General features: G+C 46.9%; 1 protein-coding gene across 1 annotated transcript in view; it reads right to left on the reverse strand.

Moving 5' to 3' along the window:
• LOC143809417 (cytochrome P450 2G1-like) overlaps positions 1–24,812 on the reverse strand; it is a 52,466-nt gene that overhangs the window by 1,335 nt on the left and 26,319 nt on the right. Inside the window, exons 5-8 of the mRNA XM_077292485.1 lie at positions 7,112–7,288; positions 6,056–6,197; positions 5,776–5,963; positions 4,564–4,705 (exon numbers count right to left, since the gene is read on the reverse strand). Coding sequence (XP_077148600.1) covers positions 4,564–4,705; positions 5,776–5,963; positions 6,056–6,197; positions 7,112–7,288 — 649 coding nt within the window. The remainder of the gene's footprint in view (positions 1–4,563; positions 4,706–5,775; positions 5,964–6,055; positions 6,198–7,111; positions 7,289–24,812) is intronic.

Here is a 24,812-nt window from a genome sequence, read left to right on the forward strand (position 1 = left end):
TGCCGGAGGTCTGTACGGGACTCTCGGGGGTCTGTGTGGGCCTATCGGGGGTCTTTGTGTTTGTGTGCAGGCATCGTCCGATGGGACTACAAGTCCCATCGGGCTATACCTGCTACAATGGCAGTGATTGACACATTAGCCAATGATGGGACAGTAGTATTCCCATCATCTGGCTAATGTGTTGAATGTAAAAAAAATATCGTCGTGGGACACTCGTGGATTTCTGCAGATCAGGGAGTATATTGTTTGTTTGTTATTTCCATATTTTTTTACAGATGACACTTGCTTCGGGGAACAAAGTGACAAGTGATGGTGAGTATGTACTCTATGTTATATGTACTGTATGTCTGTATGTATGTATTGTATGTAATGTATGAATGTACTGTATGTAGTATGTATGTAGTATGATGTATGTATGTAGTATGTATGTATGTATGTAGTATGTATGTAGCATGTATGTATTATGTATATAGTATGTTATATGTATGTAATATGTATGTAGTATGTATGTAGTATGTTGTATGTATGTAGTATGTGTGTAGTATGTATGTATGTAGTATGTATGTAGTATTCATGTTTTATGTATGTCGTATGTATGTAGTATGTATGTATGTAGTATGTATGTATTATGTATGTAGTATGTATGTAGTATGTATGTTGCATGTATGTATTATGAATGTAGTATGTTATATGTATGTAGTATGTATGTAGTATGTTGTATGTACGTAGTATGTGTGTAGTATGTATGTATGTATGTAGTATGTATGTAGTATGCATGTTGTATGTATGTAGTATGTATGTAGTATGTATGTAGTATGCATGTTGTATGTATGTAGTATGTATGTAGTATGTATGTAGTATGTATGTTGCATGTATGTATTATGTATGTAGTATGTTATATGCATGTAGTATGTATGTAGTATGTATGTAGTATGTATGTAGTATGTTGTATGTACGTAGTATGTGTGTAGTATGTATGTATGTAGTATGTATGTAGTATGCATGTTGTATGTTTGTAGTATGTATGTAGTATGTATGTTGTATGTATGTTGTTTGTATGTAGTATGCATGTATGTATGTAGTATGTATGTAGTATGTATGTAGTATGTTTTATGTAGTATGTATGTAGTATGTACTGTATGTAGTATTTATGTATGTATTATGTATGTAGAATGTATGTAGTATGTATGTTGTATGTAGTATGTATGTAGTATGTATGTTGTATGTAGTATGTATGTAGTATGTATGCTTGTGGTTTTTTTTTTACATTCAACACATTAGCCGGATGATGGGACTACTACTGTCCCATCATTGGCTACTGTGTCAATCACTGTCATTGTAGCAGGCATAGCCCGATGGGACTTGCAGTCCCATCAGACAATGCCTGCACACAGACACAACCCTGGCAGGCCCGTACAGACTCCCGGCAGGCCTGCACAGACCCCCGACAGCCCGCACAGACCCCCGGCAGGCCCGTACAGACCCCCAGTAGGCTTGCACAGACCACCAACAGGCCGTACAGACCCCCGGCAGCCTGCACAGACCCCCGGCAGGCCCGTACAGACCCCGGCAGGCCCACACAGACCCCCGGCAGGCCGCACAGACCCCGGCAGGTCGGTACAGGCCCGCAGAGACCCCCCACGGTCATGCACAGACCCCGAACACACAGACACGCAGTCTCCGCCCACGCACTGCCCACACTCCATTATAGTGCATCATTGCACTATAGGAACTTCCAATTCCGGTATTCGATATCTTAAAAGCATCCGAACTCAGTATGGGAAATCCGATACAGCAAATATCGGCCGATACCCGATATTTGCAGTATCGGAATGCTCAACACTAGTTACCATTGATATAACAAGCTATTCTCTATACATAGGATAGGGAGTAATGAGCTGATGCATGAGGGTCCAGTTGCTGGGACCATCAGAGAATGGGGCTTCATCTTAAATGAAGTGAAGATGCAAATGCTCAACCTCGTCACATCTTCTTATCACTGCCATGAGCACTTATTCCCCGGGCTTCCTCATGCATTCATCAGAGCTGGAATTCCCGACATAGCTTGAGAGACTCAGGGATTTCAGCACACACAGCAGTAATGAGAAGATGCAATGAGGACAGGACGGGAGACAGTGAGTAGCAGAGAGGCTGAAGAGGTGAGCGACAAGGTGATTATTAGTAATTTTTTTATTTTTCAATTTTGTCATGGTCCTCTACGGTTCATAAAAATGGTGACCAGCAGCCGCAATTTTACTGAATTCCCACATAAGTAAATTACAAAAAAAAAATCTTTTTGGTGAATGCAGATGTTTTGAATATTCAAGTAGAATTAATTTCCAGTTAAAGATATTCACTCAATTCGATTCCTCGCTGTATTGTAAACAGAACATGTCAAGTTTAAAGGGGTTATTTAGGAATATTTATTTATTTTATGATGGGCCTAAGAACTAACAGGCAGGTAGTTACTCCTACCTGTGTGTTGTGCCCAATGTCAATCTTTGCTGGCACAGAGTGGTCAAAGACAGCACCAGCTGGCGATTCTGTGGCAATGCTGATGTCACTTTGACAGAGAAGTGACTTCTCTTCTGCTCTGCTCTGTTGACAGGGCATGACTGCTAACATCATGCTGATTGACAGCCGACTCCCAGCATGACATCTGTAGTCACACCCCATTGACAGAGCAGCCCGGAAGAGAAGATCTGCTCTGTTGATGCGGAACAGCTGAATCGCTGGGTAGTTGAGGCAGGTAGTTGTCTCTGTTATTACCTACCTGCTTGTTAATTTTTAGTCCCATAGAAAAAAAAAAGTTCTGGACAATCCCTTTAATCTATAAGTCATTGCGGTTATGGTTATACAAAACTTAGTTATTTTTTTTATGTTAATTGACCTCAATGTCATTATAATTTTTTTTCTATTTTTTTTTTGCTGGCAGGCTATAATTATTTGTTACTATTTTGGTGTACATACATATTTTTAATTTGCTACTTATTATATTTTTTACACCTTTCTCCATGCAGGATAAATATCATGGTAGTTTGTTAATTCGAACAGTTATAAATTAGCCAAATTAGTTTTGTTTTTTTATTTCTTAACCATATTATACTTTTCATATAATACATCAGAAAAAAAGGGTTTGGTTTTACTTTTACAATTTGCATTTTCATTAATATTTGTAAACATTTTCTAAAAGGTTTATTACTTTTCTTTGTCCCACTAGGGGACTTCATCCTGTGATTGCTTTATCACAGGTATAATATGCTGCAATAACTGTTTTTTATATCCTAGATATAATTATATTACTAGTAAAAAAGTGAGATGTTAAGTTGAATATAATCTGTTCATGTTACTTATTAAGTCTCATAGATTTGATGAAGCCGGTGTACTTACTTTGATAACCTATGTCAAAATGGCTGCATAATCATTCTGAAATGTAAACTCAGTCTTCACCAACCTAGCTTGATTGACAGCTCCTCAGCGTTCCTCCTCCCTACTACTGCTGAGATCTCACACTGCTCCTTACAAGATGCAATTGTCAGACATGCTTAGCAGGCGAAAATACACTTGGACTCATAAGTTATTTAGCTCAACTCCTAAACTGCTCATTTTAATATTATATTATTAATATTAATTAATATTATATTATTTAATATTATGGTTATACAGAAAGTTTCATACACTACGCATCGGGAAACACTGCAATTAATGAATACTTGGACTCCATTATTGCTTCACAAAAAAAAATGTAAGATACTGAGTTAATATTTTAAGATCCAGGGATGAAAAAGCCATCCAACTACGACATGGTGTACCTAAATTTTGGATGGTCCCTAATGATAATTCACCTATCAATGTGCCAAAAAAGACATCATGTGAACTGCGGAAAATATGAGACCAAGGCTTAGCTCTTGATTAAACTTTTTCTTTAAAACATGGCTGAATAAAGATGCTGAGCCTGAGACATGGATTTTTCAAAGTAAATACACCAGCCTCATCGGGTCTAATAATTCTATTTAATACTATACCAGTCTTAATAAAGAGACCTACATAGTTTTTTAACGATTTTAGGAAGTGCTCTCAATTTTTTATACTTTTTTTGTGGAGAACATTCCAAAAATTATTTTGAAGGTGGACATACACTTTATAAAACTAGAGGGCTACTCATGACAAGTGCAACTGAAATTGCAGTGTCGTATTGCAATATTGCATCCAAGGACTATTTATGGTGTTGCTTTGCGACTGCAACACAGAGTCACATATGTTTCCAAATGGGTTGGATTTTCTGGCGCTGGCCAAAAGACTCACTTGCTGTAGGCATCAGTGCAAGATGCGACTTGACTGACAGCTACTGTTGTTTGCCACAGGTTGCCGAGAGGGCAAACCCTAAATTTTCTTGGCCTAGCTGTAGCATTCAATGCCTTGGTAGTAAAATTATGCCCTCTGTGTTTGTATCATTGGTGAAAGAAAATCACTTGTAACATGGTTCTAGGTTTTCCTATAGTGTGGTCACTGGATCAGGGTCCTGCGAGATAATTCATTCATCCCTAGTTAGAAGGGTAATACCTGTGGAGAATGGAATGAAAGCTTCTTCTTTTTTAAAGCTGCCATTTTGATCCAGGAAATGATTGGGGTTAAACTTGTTTGGAGTTTCAAAATATTCCGGATCTCTGAGAGCGCAGTACAAAAGGGGATACACATCAGTACCCTGTATAGAAGAAGTAAAGCATATAGGTAATGAAGGCAATGAACATCTCCCCATACAGCCCGAACCTGGCAGCATAGATGAAAAAGCATCATTATGTATAAAGACGAATAATGACAGAACAGCTAAAATTATTATTCCCTGGAAAATGGATGAATTTTACTGAAGCACGCATGGCAGGAAGGCTGTTTAGCCCTTTATAAAGTAAAAGTTCTATAAATGAATAAGAGAAGAAGCAAGAGAAAGGTGAAACTTTGTTAAGAGCCCGCAACCATTTTGCAAAAATATATCAAAAGATAGATCAGTAACGTTTTCATCGTGTGTCCTTGGCTGACAGTAAAGGTGTGTTCTTATGGATGTTGTGTTTCAATATCAACATGAAAGACCTTTACTCTTTAAAGCACTAATCCTTCATCTTTTAATGCAGCATTTGAGTGTTGCTACTAATTTAAATTCTTTGCACTTAGTCTCATTGTAAACTAGCTGTCGGCGGTAGTCGTGTGAGTGGGCCGCCCTTTCCACATCGGGGCCAGCTACAGGAAATATGTCGTTGGTTGATGTGTGTGACATTGTGCCTGGATCAGCTGTTTCCAATGCACTGAGTGCAATCCCACACCCTTTTAACTTTATACTTTAAAAAAGCTTCCTATTCATTTCAGTGGAAAAAGTCACCATAGTAAACCTGGTGTTGGTATTTTGCAAGTAGGAAAAGAAGCAACATTTCAGTTCTGCTTGAAACAAAAATAATCCAAATTTCATTACTGAGTCAATTAAAAGGAAAAAAATTCCCCAAACACAAAACTGCAAAGAAAAACAAACAAAAAAACAAACGGGGGCTAAAACGTTCAGGATTTTTTTTTAAAGAGTTATTTTGACGTGTATATTTCAGTTAAAAAATACAACTAAGAAAACATTTGAAATATGTTCATATGGAGTTAGTTCGAAGTGAAAAAAAGCAAATGCAATTCTACTGTTGAAGCAAAAAAGGTGTTTTGGAGTATTTTGACATGACAGCATCAGATTTAGCTAAAGAGCCAGAGAAGTGGGAATTAGTACAATCTTTGGGTTGTTACCTTTGGAATGTTATATCCATGAAATTTGATGTCATTTACTGCAGAATGTGGGACATTTAGAGGTATAACATCACTAAACCTTTGGATTTCATGAATTACAGCATCTGTATATGGCATCTTGCTTCGGTCTTCGATACTTGGGCAACGATTGTCCCCAATGACTCGATCAATCTCCTCATGAAGTTTTTCTGCAGGACGAAGAGACAAAAAAAGAAACAATATTGTACCATAGACAGTTTGTAGAATCATGACCATGTGGCCAGCCAAGCTTATGTCATACCTTGAATCTCAGGATGTTTCAAGAGGATGAGAAGACCATGTCTTAATGTGCTACTGATCGTCTCTGTTCCAGCAAAAAATACTTGAATTAGTGACGTCAGCATGTTCCTTTCGGTGAACTCCGAATTGGGATTATGTTTCTCCTATATACAGGCACAAGATTTAAAAAGACACAAAAAATACTCATAAAAATCATCATAGCCCTGATTTACAATTTTTCTTTAATAGCAATGGATTTTATGAAAACTTTCTAGGCTGACTGCCACTTTGATTCCTTTTTACCCTTAAAAAATGGTTCCCATAATGCAAATTACATTTCCATGACAGCTAACAATGTACTGAGCAGTGACTGAAGCTGTGCTGGCTGAACCTGTATGACTGAAAGCTTGAGGCTTCCAGGAAGAATAAGGTTAATTTCTTCCAGGTAGCCAGGCTTTCAGTGCAGCAGCAGAAGCACAGCATTAGCATGCTATTGTCTTGCAGATTAACCCCATATGTGCAAGTTAATGGTGAACAGTTTCCTTTAGGCTATGTGCACACGTTCAGGTTTTTTTGCGTTTTTTTCACATTTTTTCGCGCTAAAAACGCTATAAAAACTCATTAAAAATGCATACATTACGCATTCTACTGTATCATGTAGAATGCATTCTGCATGTTTTGTGCACATGGATGCGTTTTTTTCCGCGAAAAAAACGCATCGCTGTAAAAAAATGAGCATGTTCATTATTTTTGCGGATTTTCTGCGCTTTTCCCGCAATTCTATGCATTTGGGAAAAACGCACAAAAAAACGCAGAAAAAACGCAGAAATGTCCGGTTTTTGTCAGGAAAATTTCTGCAAGAAATCCTGACGTGTGCACATACCTTTGAGGTATGGAAATAAAACAGCAGGCACGAGGAACTGCTGTCACAGGTAGTTTGGAATGTGATAGTGTCAAGTACCTTCTTAATAGGTTCTTATTTTTCTTTTTACCTTTTCACATGAATTGTTTGGATTTATCACTTAATTTAAGATATCCTATTACGTGCTGGATGATAAATATATGTAGAAAATTTTACCTGGTTCATTTTAATAAGAAAACAATCAATAAAATCCCGAGGGTTGGAGGGGTCTAATGTCTCCTGATTCATCTTCACTCTTTCAGAAACAAACACCAAAATTTCCTCTAAGATTTTGGTCATTCTTTTGTGAGGTCCAGGAAAGGGGTCCATTATCTCTGGAATTAAGCTATGCACCTAGAAGAGAATGTAATGTGAACTTACATTTCATATTGCACAATGTCTAATAATTGGTTACGGACATACATACACCATACACAATAGATGACTATTGCCGAACGATGGCTTTGCTGATCGTTTGGCTTGCAGCAATCTTGGCCAACTCTCCCATACACAGGAGCGTTCATTCTACAATTATCTTTTCACCTCAATCTGCAATAGTTTCCTAGTAAATATACAGTGCCTTGCGAAAGTATTCGGCTCCCTGGAACTTTTCAAATTTTTCCCACATATCATGCTTCAAACATAAAGATAGCAAATGTAAATTTTTGGTGAAGAATCAACAACAAGTGGAACACCATTGTGAAGTTGAACAAAAATTTTTGGGTTATTTTTAGTGTTGAGCATTCCGATGCCGCAAGTATCGGGTATCGGCCAATACTTGCGGTATCGGAATTCCGATACCGAGATCCGATACTTGCCGCATATCGGATACCGGAATCGGAAGTTCCCAGGATTCAAACTGCACGAATTCAGCCAATGAGGAATGATTCCAAGTGTGGGCACATCCTGTTCAGCATGGTGGGCATGAAACTACTGGCAAGGCTGTGATTGGCTGCTGAAATGATGTCATGCTGCAGTTTAAAAGTCGCTGGCGCCATTTTGCGCTCACTCTGCTGTGAATTCAGTTAGTGACAAGACGCTGTGTGCTGACTGAGGGCCAGTTGAGATAGCGATTTGCTTCTTTGTGCTTTTCCCAGGCTAATTTAGCAACCGCTGTTTGTTCACCTTGCTTTTGCTTTTCTGCAAGGTCTCTGTGTGTGTGTGTGTGTGTGAGTGCAGCCCACTCTCTAGTCTGTGTGCAGCCATAGCTGGTTGTATTCAGGTCAGGGTGGTTCACTGCCTCATACTGTTCTATCCATTCCATTGTCCTTTTTTGCAAGTAGTGCAGGCTGCTGCACATTTTTTTCAAATAATTCCTATTAGTGACTTTCCACCCGTATCCAGCTAAATTGTGGAAAAACACTACATAGGATAACCTAGAGTAGTTTTTTTGGGCCTTGCAGCGCCGTTTACGGCTGTCTGCACGGTCTCCGTGTGAGTGCATCTCGCCCTGTAGTCTTTGTGCAGCCACAGCCGGTTGTATCCAGCTCAGGGTGGTTCACTGACTCATACAGTTCTATCCATTCCATTGTCCTTTTTTGCAAATAGTGCAGCCCGCTGCACATTTTTTCAAATAATTCCTATTAGTGGCTTTCCACCCGTATCCAGCTAAATTGTGGAAAAACACTACATAGGATAACGTAGAGGAGGTTTTTGGGGCCTTGCAGCACCGTTTACGGCTGCCTGCACGGTCTCCGTGTGAGGGCAGCTCTCCCTGTTGTCAGTTCAGCCCCAAAAAAATAAATAAATAATAAAGTTCACCAAACACACCACTTTACAGTTGTGTAGGCCACATTAGCTCATAATAAAGTCTAGTCCACACTTTAGAAAACTAGTGTTTCTTATACCTGTTAGGAGCTGTTCAGGAATAAGCACACTAAGCCGTTAGTACTTTTCTGCTTATCTTTATCAGTCAACCAAGATGAAGAAGGCAGGGAGTAAGGCACGTGGGCGTGGGCGCGGAGCAGGGAGAGGACGTGGGGATTCTGGGCCTGCTGCGGGCACCGGTGACTCATCATCATCCAGTTTCAGCAGGGAACAGTCCTTCATGCGCAGCTTTGTCGGAGAGCGCCGTACACCGCTGCTGCGTGAAGACCAAATTGAAGCCGTTGTCGGATGGATGGCAGCTAACACATCGACTTCAATTAGTGCCACATCCTCTCAGACACAGAGCACTGGAGAGCACCCATCTGTCTCTTCACCACCTGCCAAATTGCCCAGGCAGACAGAGAGCCCAGGACAGGAGCCGTCTCTACTTCTGTTCTCTGAATCTCTTGACTTGGAAACAGGGGGCCAGCCAAGCAGCATTGGAGAAATGGAAGAAGAGGCAGTGTGCAGTGATGCCCAACAGCTTTTTCTCTCTGAGTCTGAAGAGGCGGGTGGGCCAGTGCCTCCGGTCACCACATCACAGAACGCATCCGCTGATGACACCCAGGTGCCACTTTCTGGTGTGTGCTCTGCTGCTGAGACTACCCAGGAGGAGCAGTTGGTGGCAGAGGGTAGTATAGATGATGAGGTCCTTGACCCATCATGGCGTGAGGGACAGGAAGGTGGTGGGAGCAGCTCTGAGGAAGAGATTCCCCGAACGGGCCAAAGAGGGAGAGGGAGGGGGAAGACTGCGGATCCTGTAGCCTCCACTTTGGCACCCGTTAGGAGCATGTCTCTTCCAACAGCCAAAAAGGGCGCTCCCAAGACTGGCAGTGCCTGGTCCTTTTTTGACACAGTTGCAGATGACATTTGCTATGTCAAATGCAAGGTGTGTCATCACAAAGTCAAAAGAGGGAGAAATGTCAGCAACCTCAATACCTCCAACATGTGGAAACATGTGCGGACCAGGCACGCGGCGGAGTTACAGAAACACACTGAAGAGCTAGGCCAACCAACAGCTACCACCTCTTCAGCTCGTGTTGCCTCTTCCTCCAGCTCACACACAGCTGGTTCAGCTTCCTCCCAGGATCGCCATGGAAGAACCTCTGGCACTGTTGTCCAGAGACCCACTGTAATTCCACCCGCAGCACCACATTCCCAGTCATCCTCACACTCCCAGCCCAGTCTACAGCCATCGGTAGTACAGGCGTGGGAGAAAAGGCGGCCTTTCTCGGCAAACCACCCACGAGCACAGGCTCTGACTGCAGGCATTGCCAAACTTCTGTCACTGGAAATGCTGTCATTCAGGCTGGTGGAGACTGACAGCTTCCGTGACTTGATGTCATTGGCAGTCCCACAGTGCAATGTGCCCAGCCGCTTTTATTTCAGCAGGCAAGCCGTCCCTGCCCTGCACAAGCATGTGGAGGGACACATAAAACACACGCTACTGAACGCCGTCAGTAGCAAGGTCCACCTCACCACCGATGCGTGGACCAGTCAACATGGACAGAGGCGATACCTTTCCCTCACTGCCCATTGGGTTAATGTTGTTGAGAAGGGTACAGATCGTGCGAGTGGCGCAGGACGTGTCCTGCCCACTCCAAGGATTGCAGGAATCCAGTCTGTATGCATTGACTCCTCCTCTTACACAAGTTCCTCAGAATCATCGCTGCAGGAGCCGTCACAGTCCACTTCCACATGAAGGTTTACCTGTTACGACCGACATGAGCACAGCCGTGGCCAAACGTCAACAGGCCATCTTGAAATTAATTTCTTTGGGGAATCGAAGCCACACAGCGCAGGAGCTCTGGAATGCCATCAAGCAGGAGAGCGATGTGTGGTTTGTGGCAGCGAATCTCCAGCCAGGCATGGTAGTGTGTGATAATGGCTGAAATCTGGTGGCAGCTCTGGGCCTCGGCAACCTCACTCACATGCCATGTCTGGCACATGTGCTCAACTTGGTCGTGCAGAGTTTTTTGAGGGACTATCCGGATCTTGATGCACTGCTGCACAAGGTCCGCCAAGAGTGTGCTCACTTGCAGTGTTCCAGCATGGCAAAATCGCGCATTGCGGCTCTGCAGCGCTGATTCCGCCTTCCAGAACATCGCATCATATGTGACCTACCTACCAGGTGGAATTCCACGTTACATATGTTGGAGCGGTTGTGTGAGCAGCAGCAAGCAGTAATGGAGTACCAGCTGCATCAGGCGCAAAGAAGTCGCACTCCGCGCCGTTCAGACTTCACAACCACAGAGTGGGCCACTATGAAGGATGTCTGCCAGGTTTTGCGTCCCTTCGATTATTCCACGCGGATGGCAAGTGCAGATGATGCACTAGTCAGCATGACTGTCCCCCTTATCTGCCTGCTTGAAAAATCACTGCAAGCGCTAAGGGATGATGTTGTGGAAGAGGTTTAGGATGAGGATTCACCATTTCCATCATCTTCTGGACAGTCAGCGCCACGTGGTTCCTCACAAATGCATAGGCAGTGGACACTTTGTGAGGAGGATGAGGAGGAGTCAATGGAGGAGGAAGACATCCGTCCAGAGGAGGGAGTTACACAATTGTCCAGTAGTCAGTGTGTACAGCGAGGGTGGGGTGATGACGAGCGGGCAGAGATCACGCCTCAAGCAGGGGACAGCGTTTCTTGGCCAGTTGGCAGTCTGCAGCACATGGTGGATTACATGCTGCAGTGCCTGAGAAACAACCGCCGCATCGCCCACATTCTCAACATGTCTGATTATTGGGTGTTCACCCACCTCGATCCTCGCTACTGGGACAACGTAGAATGCCTCATCACACCGTTGAACCGGGAGCGAAAAATGCAGGAGTACCAAGACACACTGGTGAATTCCATCATCTTCTCCAGTCCAACTGAGAGAAGTGCTCCTAGTGCTTTACAAAGCAGCTCAGTGCGTCCAGGCAGTGGAGGAGGCTCTGCACAAAGAGGGAGCAGAAGCAGTGCCTCTGCCCAAGGCAAGACCAGTATGGCCCAACTGTGGCACAGTTTTGTGTGCCCGCCACAAAAGTCTACACCATCACACACGGCTCCAGTCAGCAGGAGGCAACGGTTCCGTCAGATGGTGACAGACTATATGTCTTGCCCTCTTGCTGTACTCCCAGACGGCTCTTCCCCTTTCAAGTTTTGGGTCTCAAAGCTGGATACATGGCCAGAGCTAAGCCAGTATGCATTGGAGGTGCTGGCTTGCCCTGCGGCCAGTGTATTATCGGAATGCGTCTTTAGTGCTGCAGGTGGTGTACTAACTGACCGTCGCATGCGACTATCCTCCGATAACGTTGACCGGCTTACTTTCCTGAAAATGAACCAGGCCTGGATCTCGCAGGAATTTGCCACTCCTCTTCCTGATTAAATAATTAGGTGACTGTCTACAGTATCCAGGTCTCCTGTTGTGTTCATCTTTCTACCACCTGAAGTGTAATTCCTGGGCTCCAACACCGCCAGTTGAGGCTCAGAAGTGCCGTCTGCACAGTCAAAACATATGACCCAGTGTTATTGGGTGTCAGTAACGTCAGCTGATCCCCAGCTGTGTAGCCGGCAATGTGTCGTGCGACTGCCACGCTGACACAACAACTGAAATGTAAGGGAACCTGTCCCCCCCAGGCGTTTGTTACTGAAATAGCCACCTTGTGCAGCAGTAATGCTGCACAAGGAAAAGCTAGCTATTTTTGTTTAGCTCCTTGCACACGAAGAACTTAACACTTATAAAATGTGTCCACTGATACCGTAAAACCATCCCAGAGGTGGGACTTTCCTTCGTAATGTGACGCAGCACAGCGTTGTTTGATTCTGTCCTGAAGCCTGCGCTGTTATGTTATCCCTTGGCCAGGCACACTTAGCGCTGCCCCTCTTCTGACATCATTTGGTGTCAGGCTGACTGCGCCTGTGCGGCCGCGCTGGCCTAGATCCCGCCTCGCAGTGTCTTCTGATTTAATCACACTGCGGGCCTGGGTTCCATGGGCATGCACAGTGCATATCTTCACCTCCGCCTCTCACTCATCTCCCTTCGCCTTCTTCAGACTGTGCGCCGTCAGCTGATCCCTAATAGCATGCCACGGCCGTGACACCGCACAGTCTGAAAAAGCCAGAGGGAGGGGAGTGAGAGGCGAGGATATGCACTGCGCATGCCCATGGATCCCAGGCCCGCAGTGGGATTACATGAGACGACACTGCGAGGCGGGATCTCAGCGAGCGCGGACGCACAGGCGCAGCCAGCCTGACACCAAATGATGTCAGAAGAGGGGCAGTGCTAAGTGTGCCTGGACAAGGGATAACATAACAGCGCAGGCTTCGGGACAGAATCAAACAACGCTGAGGAGGCGGCGCACGGCGCCAAGGGGGTAGGAATGACGGCTGTGCTGCGTCACATTACGAAGTAAAGTCCCACCTCCGGGACGGTCTCACAGTATCAGGGGACACATTTTATAAGTGTTTAGTTCTGTGTTTGCAAGGAGCATAATAAAAAGAGCCACCTTTTCCTTTTGCATCCTTTGTGCTGCACAAGCTGGCTCTTTCAGCTACAAACGCCTTGGAGGGGGGGGTTTAAAGGTTCCCTTTCGACTTTCTCCATTCAGGCTTCGGCCTACACTGTGTTCCTCTGCTCCTCCTGCTGTCCCTGGGCTCCAACACCGCTAGTTGGTGCCTGGAAGTGCTGTCCGCACAGTCAACAGTCGCTCCTCTGTTATTGGGGTTCAGTAACGTCAGCTGCTCCCCTGCTGTGTGTGCTGCAATACCTCCTATCTGCTCCTCCTGCTGTCCCTGGGCTCCAACACCGCTAGTTGGTGCCTGGAAGTGCTGTCCGCACAGTCAACACTTGCTGTCATGTTATTGGGGTTCAGTAACGTCAGCTGCTCCCCTGCTGTGTGTGCTGCAATACCTCCTATCTGCTCCTCTTGCTGTCCCTGGGCTCCAACACCGCTAGTTGGTGCCTGGAAGTGCTGTCCGCACAGTCAACACTTGCTGCCGTGTTATTGGGGTTCAGTAACGTCAGCTGCTCCCCTGCTGTGTGTGCTGCAATACCTCCTATCTGCTCCTCCTGCTGTCCCTGGGCTCCAACACCGCTAGTTGGTGCCTGGAAGTGCTGTCCGCACAGTCAACAGTCGCTCCTCTGTTATTGGGGTTCAGTAACGTCAGCTGCTCCCCTGCTGTGTGTGCTGCAATACCTCCTATCTGCTCCTCCTGCTGTCCCTGGGCTCCAACACCGCTAGTTGGCGCCTGGAAGTGCTGTCCGCACAGTCAACACTTGCTGCCGTGTTACTGGGGTTCAGTAACGTCAGCTGCTCCCCTGCTGTGTGTGCTGCAATACCTCCTATCTGCTCCTCCTGCTGTCCCTGGGCTCCAACACCGCTAGTTGGTGCCTGGAAGTGCTGTCCGCACAGTCAACACTTGCTGCCGTGTTATTGGGGTTCAGTAACGTCAGCTGCTCCCCTGCTGTGTGTGCTGCAATACCTCCTATCTGCTCCTCCTGCTGTCCCTGGGCTCCAACACCGCTAGTTGGTGCCTGGAAGTGCTGTCTGCACAGTCAACACTTGCTGCCGTGTTATTGGGGTTCAGTAACGTCTGCTGCTCCCCTGCTGTGTGTGCTGCAATACCTCCTATCTGCTCCTCCTGCTGTCCCTGGGCTCCAACACCGCTAGTTGGTGCCTGGAAGTGCTGTCCGCACAGTCAACACTTGCTGCCGTGTTATTGGGGTTCAGTAACGTCAGCTGCTCCCCTGCTGTGTGTGCTGCAATACCTCCTATCTGCTCCTCCTGCTGTCCCTGGGCTCCAACACCGCTAGTTGGTGCCTGGAAGTGCTGTCCGCACAGTCAACAGTCGCTCCTCTGTTATTGGGGTTCAGTAACGTCAGCTGCTCCCCTGCTGTGTGTGCTGCAATACCTCCTATCTGCTCCTCCTGCTGTCCCTGGGCTCCAACACCGCTAGTTGGTGCCTGGAAGTGCTGTCCGCACAGTCAACACTTGCTGCCATGTTATTGGGGTTCAGTAACGTCAGCTGCTCCCCTGCTGTGTATCCGGCAACGTGTCATGCGACCTCCACGCTGGCACACTAACAGACATTTACATGCCTCCAGTGCAGGCTCCGGCCTACACTCTGCTCCTTCTGCTGTCCCCGGGCTCCAACACTGCTGGTTGCTGCCCGGAAGTGCTGTTTGCACAGAGCCAAACACCTCGCCAATGTGTTAGTGGGGTTCAGTAACGCCTGCTGCTCCCCTGCTGTGTATCCAGTAACGTGTCATGCGACCGCCCCGCTGGCACAACTAAAATTTAAGGGAACCTGCGCACCCCCACCCCCCCAGGCGTTTGTTACTGAAAGAGCCACCTTGTGCAGCAGTAATGCTGCAGAAGGAAAAGGTGGCTCTTTTAATTATGCTCCTTTCAAAGGCTGAACTACACACTTATGAAATGTGTCCCCTCACACCGTTTAACCGTCCCGGAGGTGGGACTTTCCTTTGTAATGTGACGCAGCACACCCATCATTCCTACCCCCTTGGCGCCGTGAGCCGCCTCCTCAGCGTTGTTTGATTCCGTCCCGGAGCCTGCGCTGTTATGTTATGCCTTGGCCAGGCACACTTAGCGCTGCCCATCTTCTGACATCATTTGGTGTCAGGCTGGCTGCGCCTGTGCGGCAGCGCTGGCCGAGAACCCGCCTCGCAGTGTCGTCTAATGTAATCCCACCCCGGGCCTGGGATCCGTGGCCATGCACAGTGCATATCTTCACCTCAGGCTGTCACTCATCTCCCTCCGCCTTCTTCAGACTGTGCGCCGTCAGCTGATCCCTAATAGCATGCCACGGCCGACACCGCACAGTCTGAAGAAGAAGGAGGGAGGGGAGTGAGAGGCGAGGATATGCACTGCGCATGACCACGGATCCCAGGACCGCGGTGGGATTACATTAGACGACATTGCGAGGCGGCGCACGGCGCCAAGGGGGTAGGAATGACGGGTGTGCTGCATCACATTACAAAGGAAAGTCCCACCTCCGGGACGGTTAAACGGTGTGAGGTGACAGATTTCATAAGTGTGTAGTTCAGCCTTTGAAAGGAGCATAATTAAAAGAGCCACCTTTTCCTTCTGCAGCATTAGTGCTGTACAAGATGGCTCTTTCAGCAACAAACGCCTGGGGTGGGGGTTCAAGATTCCCTTTCAACTTGCTCCAGTGCAGGCTTCGGCCTACAGTCTGCTTCTCCTGCTGACCCCGGGCTCTAACACCGCCAGTTGGCGCCCGGAAGTGCTGGCTGCACAGAGCAAAACACCCGCCACTCTGTCAGTGGGGTTCAGCAACGCCAGCTGTTCCCCTGCTGTGTAGCCGGCATCGTGTCCTGCAAACGCCACGCAGACACAAGAACTGAAATTGAAGGGAACCTCTCCCCCCCGGCGTTGGCTTGTATAACAGCCACCTTGTACTGCAGTAATGCTGCATTTGTACAAGGTGGCTCATTATGTTACTCTCCTTGCACACGCCGAACGCAATACGTCTAAAATGTGTCTCCTGAGACCATTAAACCGTCCCTGAGGTGTGACTTTCCTTTGTAATGACACGCTGTACCCCCCTTGGTAGCACTGCCCGTCTTCTGACATCATTGTTTGGCTGGCTGCGCCTCTGCGGCCGCCCTGCCTGACACAACGCCCCTCGGTGTCTTATTTATTTTGACTGAGAGGGTGTGATTGACGGGCATGAGCAGTGAATATCTTCACCTGTTGTCACTCATCTCCTTCCGCTTTCTTCAGACTGTACAGCTTCATGGCCGTGGCATGCGATAAGGGATCAACTGACGCCGCACAGTCTGTAGCAGGTGTAAGGACACGAGTGAGAGGCGAACATATTGACTGCGCAAGGCCATGAATCCCAGCCCCACAGTGTCAATTAAGGAATAGACACTGCAGGGCTGGGATTCATGGTCAACGCAAACCGCACCGGCCGACATGAAATTATGTCAGAAGACGGGCAGCGCTAACAGCGCATGGCCAAGGGATAACACGACAGCGCAGACTCCTGTACAGCTAATGACGACGCTCAGGAGGCTGCGCCCAGCACCAAGGTGGGTTTTTTGACAGCTGTGCTGCGTCTCATTATGAAGGGAATTCCCGCCTCCAAGACAGTTTGACTGTATAAGGGGCTAAATGTTATACGTGTTTCATTCAGCGTCTGCAAGATTCAAAACTTAAATAGCAACCTTTGACTTGTGCAGCCTTACAGCTGCACAAGGTGTGGCTCTTCTAGTTTGTAACACCTGAGGGGGGGTTAAAGGTTACCTTTAAAATTGGTTCAATTAGGCTTCGGCCTACACTCTGCTCCCTCTCCTCCTGCTGTCCCTGGGCTCTAACACCGCCAGTTGGCGCCCGGAAGTGCTAGCTGCACAGAGAAAAACACCAGCCAATGTGTCAGTGGGGTTCAGCAACGCCAGCTGTTCCCCTGCTGTGTAGCCGGCAACGTGTCTTGCAATCGCCATGCAGACACAAAGCTGCCGCCAGTGCAGGCTTTGGCCTACACTCTGCTCCCTCTCCTCCTGTTGTCCCTGGGCTCTAACACCGTCAGTTGGTGCCCGGAAGTGCTGGCTGCACAGAGAAAAACACCAGCCAATGTGTCAGTGGGGTTCAGTAACGCCAGCTGTTCCCCTGCTGTGTAGCCGGCATCATGTCCTGCAAACGCCACGCAGACACACAGCTGCCGCCAGTGCAGGCTTCGGCCTACACTCTGCTCCCTCTCCTCCTGCTGACCCTGGGCTCTAACACCGCCAGTTGGCACCCGGAAGTGCTAGCTGCACAGAGAAAAACACCCGCCAAGGTGTCAGTGGGGTTCAGCAACACCAGCTGTTCCCCTGCTGTGTAGCCGGCAACGTGTCCTGCAAACGCCACACAGACACAAGAACTAAAATTGAAGGGAACCTGTCCCCCCCCAGGCTTTGGCATGTATAAGAGCCACCTTGTACTGCAGTAATGCTGCATTTGTACAAGGTGGCTCATTAAGTTACTCTCCTTGCACACGCCGAACGCAACACGTCTAAAATGTGTCTCCTGAGACCATTAAACCATCCCTGAGGTGTGACTTTCCTTTGTAATGACACGCTGCAACCCCCTTGGTAGCGCTGCCTGTCTTCTGACATCATTGTTTGGCTGGCTGCGCCTCTGCGGCAGCCCTGCCCGACACAACGCCCCATCGGTGTCTAATTTCTTTAGACTGCGAGGGTGTGATTGACGTGCATGAGCAGTGCATATGTTCGCCTGTCCCTCATCTCCTTCCGCCTTCTTCAGACTGTGCGGCTTCATGGCCGTGGCATGCGATAAGGGATCAGCTGACGCCGCACAGTCTGAAGCAGGTGTAAGGACACGAGTGTGAGGCGAACATATTGACTGCGCAAGGCCATGAATCCCAGCCCTGCAGTGTGAATTAAGGAAAAGACACTGCAGGGCTGGGATTCATGGTCAACGCGAACCACACCGGCCGACATGAAATGATGTCAGAAGACGGGCAGCGCTAACAGCGCATGGCCAAGGGATAACACGACAGCGCAGACTCCTGTACAGCTAATAACGACACTCAGGAGGCTGCGCCCAGCACCAAGGTGGCATTTTTGACAGCTGTGCTGCATCTCATTACGAAGGGAATTCCCACCTCAAAGACAGTTTTGACTGTATAAGGGCCTAAATGTTGTACGTGTTTCATTCAGCTGTTGTGAATTCCGTTCTCGAGCTCCCTCCTGTGGTCATGAATGGTACTTCGGTGAGTTCTGTCCGTGGACTCCCTCTGGTGGCTGTGAGTGGAGCTGCTGGTTCTGAGATTCCTTCTCCAGCTGCCCTCGTTTGGGGCTAGGCTGGATTCTCTATTTAACTCCACTCAGATCGTTACTCCATGCCAGCTGTCAATGTTCTAGTACTGGTTCAGATCTCTCCTGGATCTTTCCGTGGACCTGTCTACTCCAGCACAAGCTAAGTTCCTGCTTGTTCATTTGTTACATATGGTTTTTCTTGTTAAGTTCTAGTCCAGCTTGCTATCATGAAACTATCTGGCTAGCTGGAAGCTCTGGGGGTGCAGAGTGGCACCACCGCATCGTGAGTCGGTGCGGGGGTATTTTTTGCACACTCTGCGTGGTTTTTGTAGCTTTTTGTGTTGACCGCAAAGATCCCTTTTCTATCCTCAATCTGTTTAGTTAGACTGGCCTCTCTTTGCTAAAACCTGTCTCATCCTGTGTTTGTGATTTCCTCTTATCTCACAGTCAATACTTGTGGGGGGCTGCTTTTACCTTTGGGGAAATTTCTCTGAGGCAAGTGAGGCTTTGTTTCCTTTCTTTAGGGGAAGTTAGCTCTTAGGCTGTGAAGAGGCATCTAGGCAGAGTCAGGCACGCTCCACGGCTATTTCTAGTTGTGTTGATAGGAGTAGGATTTGCGGTCAGCAGAGTTCCCATTTCCCCAGAGCTCGTCCCGATTCCGTGTTTAACTATCAGGTCATTTCTGGTGCACCTAACCACCAGGTCCATAACAGTACAGCTGGCCCACAAAGTGTTAATGCATCTCAATAGAGGGAAAAGAGAAGTTCTGAGACCATTTTTTTTTCTCTGCAGTGTGTTTTGCCTTTCTTTTCCCCTTAAACTCTGGGTGGTTCAGAACTTAGGTGTGGATATGGACATTCAAGGTCTGTGCTCTAGTGTATATCAACTCGCTGCAAGGGTACAAAACATTCAAGATTATGTAGTTCAGAATCCTATGTTGGAGCCTAGAATTCCAATTCCTGAGTTATTTTCTGGGGATAGATCTAAATTTCTGAATTTCAAAAACAATTGTAAACTGTTTCTTGCTCTGAAACCCCGCTCTTCTGGTGACCCTATTCAGCAAGTAAGGATCATTATTTCTTTGTTGCGTGGCGACCCTCAAGACTGGGCATTCGCCCTGGCGCCAGGAGATCCTGCATTGCGTAATGTAGATGCGTTTTTTCTGGAGCTGGGTTTGCTTTATGATGAACCTAATTCTGTGGATCAGGCAGAGAAAATTTTGCTGGCTTTGTGTCAGGGTCAGGATGAAGCGGAGGTATATTGCCAGAAGTTCAGAAAGTGGTCTGTGCTTACTCAGTGGAATGAGTGTGCCCTGGCAGCAATTTTCAGAAAGGGTCTTTCTGAAGCCCTTAAGGATGTTATGGTGGGGTTCCCCACGCCTGCTGGTCTGAATGAATCAATGTCCTTGGCCATACAGATCGATCGGCGCTTACGTGAGCGCAAAACTGTGCACCATTTGGCGGTATCCTCTGAGTAGAGGCCTGAGCCTATGCAATGTGATAGGACTTTGACCAGAGCTGAACGGCAAGAACATAGATGTCAGAATGGGCTGTGTTTTTACTGTGGTGACTCCACTCATGCTATCTCTGATTGTCCTAAGCGCACTAAGCGGTTCGCTAGGTCTGTCACCATTGGTACTGTACAGCCTAAATTTCTTCTGTCCGTTACTCTGATTTGCTCTTTGTCATCCTTTTCTGTTATGGCATTTGTGGATTCAGGCGCTGCCCTGAATTTGATGGACTTAGAGTTTGCCAGGCGCTGTGGTTTTTTCTTGGAGCCCTTGCAGCATCCCATTCCTTTGAGGGGAATTGATGCTACGCCTTTGGCCAAGAATAAGCCTCAGTACTGGACCCAGTTGACCATGTGCATGGCTCCTGTGCATCAGGAGGATATTCGCTTTTTGGTGTTGCATAATCTGCATGATGTGGTCGTGTTGGGTTTGCCATGGCTGCAGGTCCATAATCCAGTATTGGATTGGAAATCAATGTCGGTGTCCAGTTGGGGTTGTCAAGGGGTACATGGGGATGTTTCATTATTGTCAATTTCTTCCTCCACTCCTTCTGAAGTCCCTGAGTTTTTGTCAGATTACCGGGATGTATTTGATGAGCCCAAGTCTAGTACCCTACCTCCTCATAGGGATTGTGATTGTGCTATTAATTTGATTCCTGGTAGCAAGTTCCCTAAGGGATGACTTTTCAATTTGTCTGTGCCAGAACACGCCGCTATGAGGAGCTATATAAAGCAGTCCTTGGAGAAAGGGCATATTCGCCCGTCGTCGTCACCGTTGGGAGCAGGGTTCTTTTTTGTGGCCAAGAAGGATGGTTCTCTGAGACCTTGTATAGATTACCGCCTTCTTAATAAAATCACGGTCAAATTTCAGTACCCTTTGCCTCTACTGTCTGATTTATTTCCTCGGATTAAGGGGGCTAGTTGGTTCACCAAGACAGACCTTCGAGGGGCGTATAATCTCGTGCGTATTAAACAGGGCGATAAATGGAAAACAGCATTTAATACGCCCGAGGGCCATTTTGAGTACCTGGTGATGCCATTCGGCCTTTCTAATGCTCCCTCTGTGTTTCAGTCCTTTATGCATGACATCTTCCGAAAGTATCTGGATAGATTCATGACCGTATATTTGGATGATATTTTGGTCTTTTCGGATGATTGGGAGTCCCATGTGAAGCAGGTCAGAATGGTGTTCCAGGTCCTTCGTGCTAATTCCTTGTTTGTGAAGGGATCTAAGTGCCTCTTTGGAGTTCAGAAGGTTTCCTTTTTGGGCTTCATTTTTTCCCCTTCTACTATCGAGATGGATCCTGTTAAAGTCCAAGCTATTTAGGATTGGACTCGGCCTACATCTGTGAAGAGCCTTCAGAAATTTCTGGGCTTTGCCAATTTTTACCGTCGCTTCATCGCTAATTTCTCTAGTGTTGTTAAACCGTTGACTGATATGACCAAGAAGGGTGCTGATGTGGTGAATTGGTCCTCTGCGGCCGTTGAGGCTTTTCAGGAGTTGAAACGTCGTTTCTCTTCGGCTCCTGTGTTGTGTCAGCCAGATGTTTCGCTCCCTTTTCAGGTCGAGGTTGATGCTTCTGAAATTGGAGCAGGGGCTGTTTTGTCTCAGAGAAGTTCTGATTGCTCTGTAATGAAGCCATGCGCTTTATTTTCGAGAAAGTTTTCACCTGCTGAGCATAATTATGATGTTGGCAATCGGGAGTTGTTGGCTATGAAGTGGGCATTCGAGGAGTGGCGACATTGGCTTGAAGGAGCCAAGCATCGCGTGGTGGTCTTGACAGATCACAAGAATCTGACTTATCTCGAGTCTGCCAAGCGGTTGAATCCTAGACAGGCTCGTTGGTCGCTGTTTTTCTCCCGTTTCAATTTTGTGGTTTCGTACCTTCCGGGTTCTAAGAATGTGAAGGCTGATGCCCTTTCAAGGAGTTTTGTGCCTGATTCTCCTGGGGTTCCTGAGCCGGCTGGTATTCTCAGACAGGGGGTAGTTCTGTCTGCCATCTCCCCTGATTTGCGGCGGGTGCTGCAGGAGTTCCAGGCTGATAGACCTGACCGTTGTCCATCGGAGAAACTGTTTGTCCCTGATAGATGGACTAATAGAGTTTTCTCTGAGGTTCATTGTTCGGTGTTGGCTGGTCATCCTGGGATTTTTGGTACCAGAGATTTGGTGGCTAGGTCCTTTTGGTGGCCTTCCTTGTCGCGGGATGTGCGTTCTTTTGTGCAGTCTTGTGGGACTTGTGCTCGGGCTAAGCCCTGCTGTTCTCGTGCCAGTGGGTTACTTTTGCCCTTGCCTGTCCCGAAAAGGCCTTGGACGCATGTTTCCATGGATTTTATTTCAGATCTTCCTGTTTCTCAAAGGATGTCGGTCATCTGGGTGGTTTGCGATCGCTTCTCTAAAATGGTCCATTTGGTACCCTTGCCTAAATTGCCTTCTTCCTCTGATTTGGTTCCATTATTTTTCCAACATGTGGTTCGTTTGCATGGCATTCCGGAGAACATCGTGTCTGACAGAGGCTCCCAGTTTGTTTCAAGGTTTTGGCGGTCCTTTTGTGCTAAGATGGGCATTGATTTGTCTTTTTCTTCGGCTTTCCATCCTCAGACAAATGGCCAAACCGAACGAACCAATCAGACTTTGGAAACTTATCTGAGATGCTTTGTTTCTGCGGATCAGGATGGTTGGGGATCGCCCTTAATAATCGGGCCAGTTCGGCTACTTTGGTTTCGCCTTTTTTTTGAAATTCTGGTTTTCATCCTCGTTTTTCTTCAGGGCAGGTTGAGCCTTCGGACTGTCCTGGTGTGGATTCTGTGGTGGACAGGTTGCAACAAATTTGGACTCATGTGGTGGACAATTTGACCTTGTCCCAAGAGAAGGCTCAACGTTTCGCTAACCGCCGTCGCCGTGTTGGTCCCCGACTTCGTGTTGGGGATTTGGTTTGGTTATCATCTCGTTATGTTCCAATGAATATAATAATAATAATAGTAATTTTTATTTATATAGCGCCAACATATTCCGCAGCGCTTTACAACTTATAGAGGGGACTTGTACAGACAATAGACATTACAGCATAACAGAAATCACAGTTCAAAATAGATACCAGGAGGAATGAGGGCCCTGCTCGCAAGCTTACAAACTATGAGGAAAAGGGGAGACACGAGAGGTGGATGGTAACAATTGCTTTAGTTATTTGGACCAGCCATAGTGTAAGGCTCGGGTGTTCATGTAAAGCTGCATGAACCAGTTAACAGCCTAAGTATGTAGCAGTACAGACACAGAGGGCTATTAACTTCATAAAGTGTATGAGAACACGACGCAAGGAACCTGATTATGTGTTTTGTTTTTTTTTTCTATTTTTAATAGGCCACACAGGGATAGTTACGTTAATGCGTTGAAGGTTTCTTCTCCTAAGTTTAAGCCTCGTTTCATTGGTCCTTATAAGATTTCTGAAATTCTTAATCCTGTATCATTTCGTTTGGCCCTTCCTGCTTCTTTTGCCATCCATAATGTGTTCCATAGGTCGTTGCTGCAGAGATATGTGGCGACTATGGTTCCCTCCGTTGATCCTCCTGCTCCGGTGTTGGTCGAGGGGGAGTTGGAGTATGTGGTGGAGAAGATTTTGGATTCTCGCATTTCGAGACGAAAACTTCAGTACTTGGTCAAATGGAAGGCTATGGTCAGGAGGATAATTCCTGGGTTGTTGCCTCTGATGTCCATGCTGCCGATTTGGTTCGTGCCTTTCATTTGGCTCATCCTGATCGGCCTGGGGGCTCTGGTGAGGGTTCGGTGACCCCTCCTCAAGGGGGGGGGTACTGTTGTGAATTCCGTTCTCGAGCTCCCTCCTGTGGTCATGAATGGTACTTCGGTGAGTTCTGTCCGTGGACTCCCTCTGGTGGCTGTGAGTGGAGCTGCTGGTTCTGAGATTCCTTCTCCAGCTGCCCTCATTTGGGGCTAGGCTGGATTCTCTATTTAACTCTACTCAGATCGTTACTCCATGCCAGCTGTCAATGTTCTAGTACTGGTTCAGATCTCTCCTGGATCTTTCTGTGGACCTGTCTACTCCACCACAAGCTAAGTTCCTGCTTGTTCATTTGTTACATATGGTTTTTCTTGTTAAGTTCTAGTCCAGCTTGCTATCATGAAACTATCTGGCTAGCTAGAAGCTCTGGGGGTGCAGAGTGGCACCACCGCATCGTGAGTCGGTGCGGGGGTATTTTTTGCACACTCTGCGTGGTTTTTGGAGCTTTTTGTGTTGACCGCAAAGATCCCTTTTCTATCCTCAATCTGTTTAGTTAGACTGGCCTCTCTTTGCTAAAACCTGTTTCATCCTGTGTTTGTGATTTCCTCTTATCTCACAGTCAATACTTGTGGGGGGCTGCTTTTACCTTTGGGGAAATTTCTCTGAGGCAAGTGAGGCTTTGTTTTCTTTCTTTAGGGGAAGTTAGCTCTTAGGCTGTGAAGAGGCGTCTAGGCAGAGTCAGGCACGCTCCACGGCTATTTCTAGTTGTGTTGATAGGAGTAGGATTTGCGGTCAGCAGAGTTCCCATTTCCCCAGAGCTCGTCCCAATTCCGTGTTTAACTATCAGGTCATTTCTGGTGCACCTAACCACCAGGTCCATAACATTCAGCGTGTGCAAGGAACAAAATTAAAAGAGCAACCTGTGACTTGGGCAGCATTACTGCTGCCCAAGGTGTGGCTCTTCTAGTTTGTAACACCTGAGGG

This window comes from Ranitomeya variabilis, chromosome 2, assembly GCF_051348905.1.
Source record: "Ranitomeya variabilis isolate aRanVar5 chromosome 2, aRanVar5.hap1, whole genome shotgun sequence".
Taxonomy (NCBI): Eukaryota; Metazoa; Chordata; class Amphibia; order Anura; family Dendrobatidae; genus Ranitomeya; species Ranitomeya variabilis.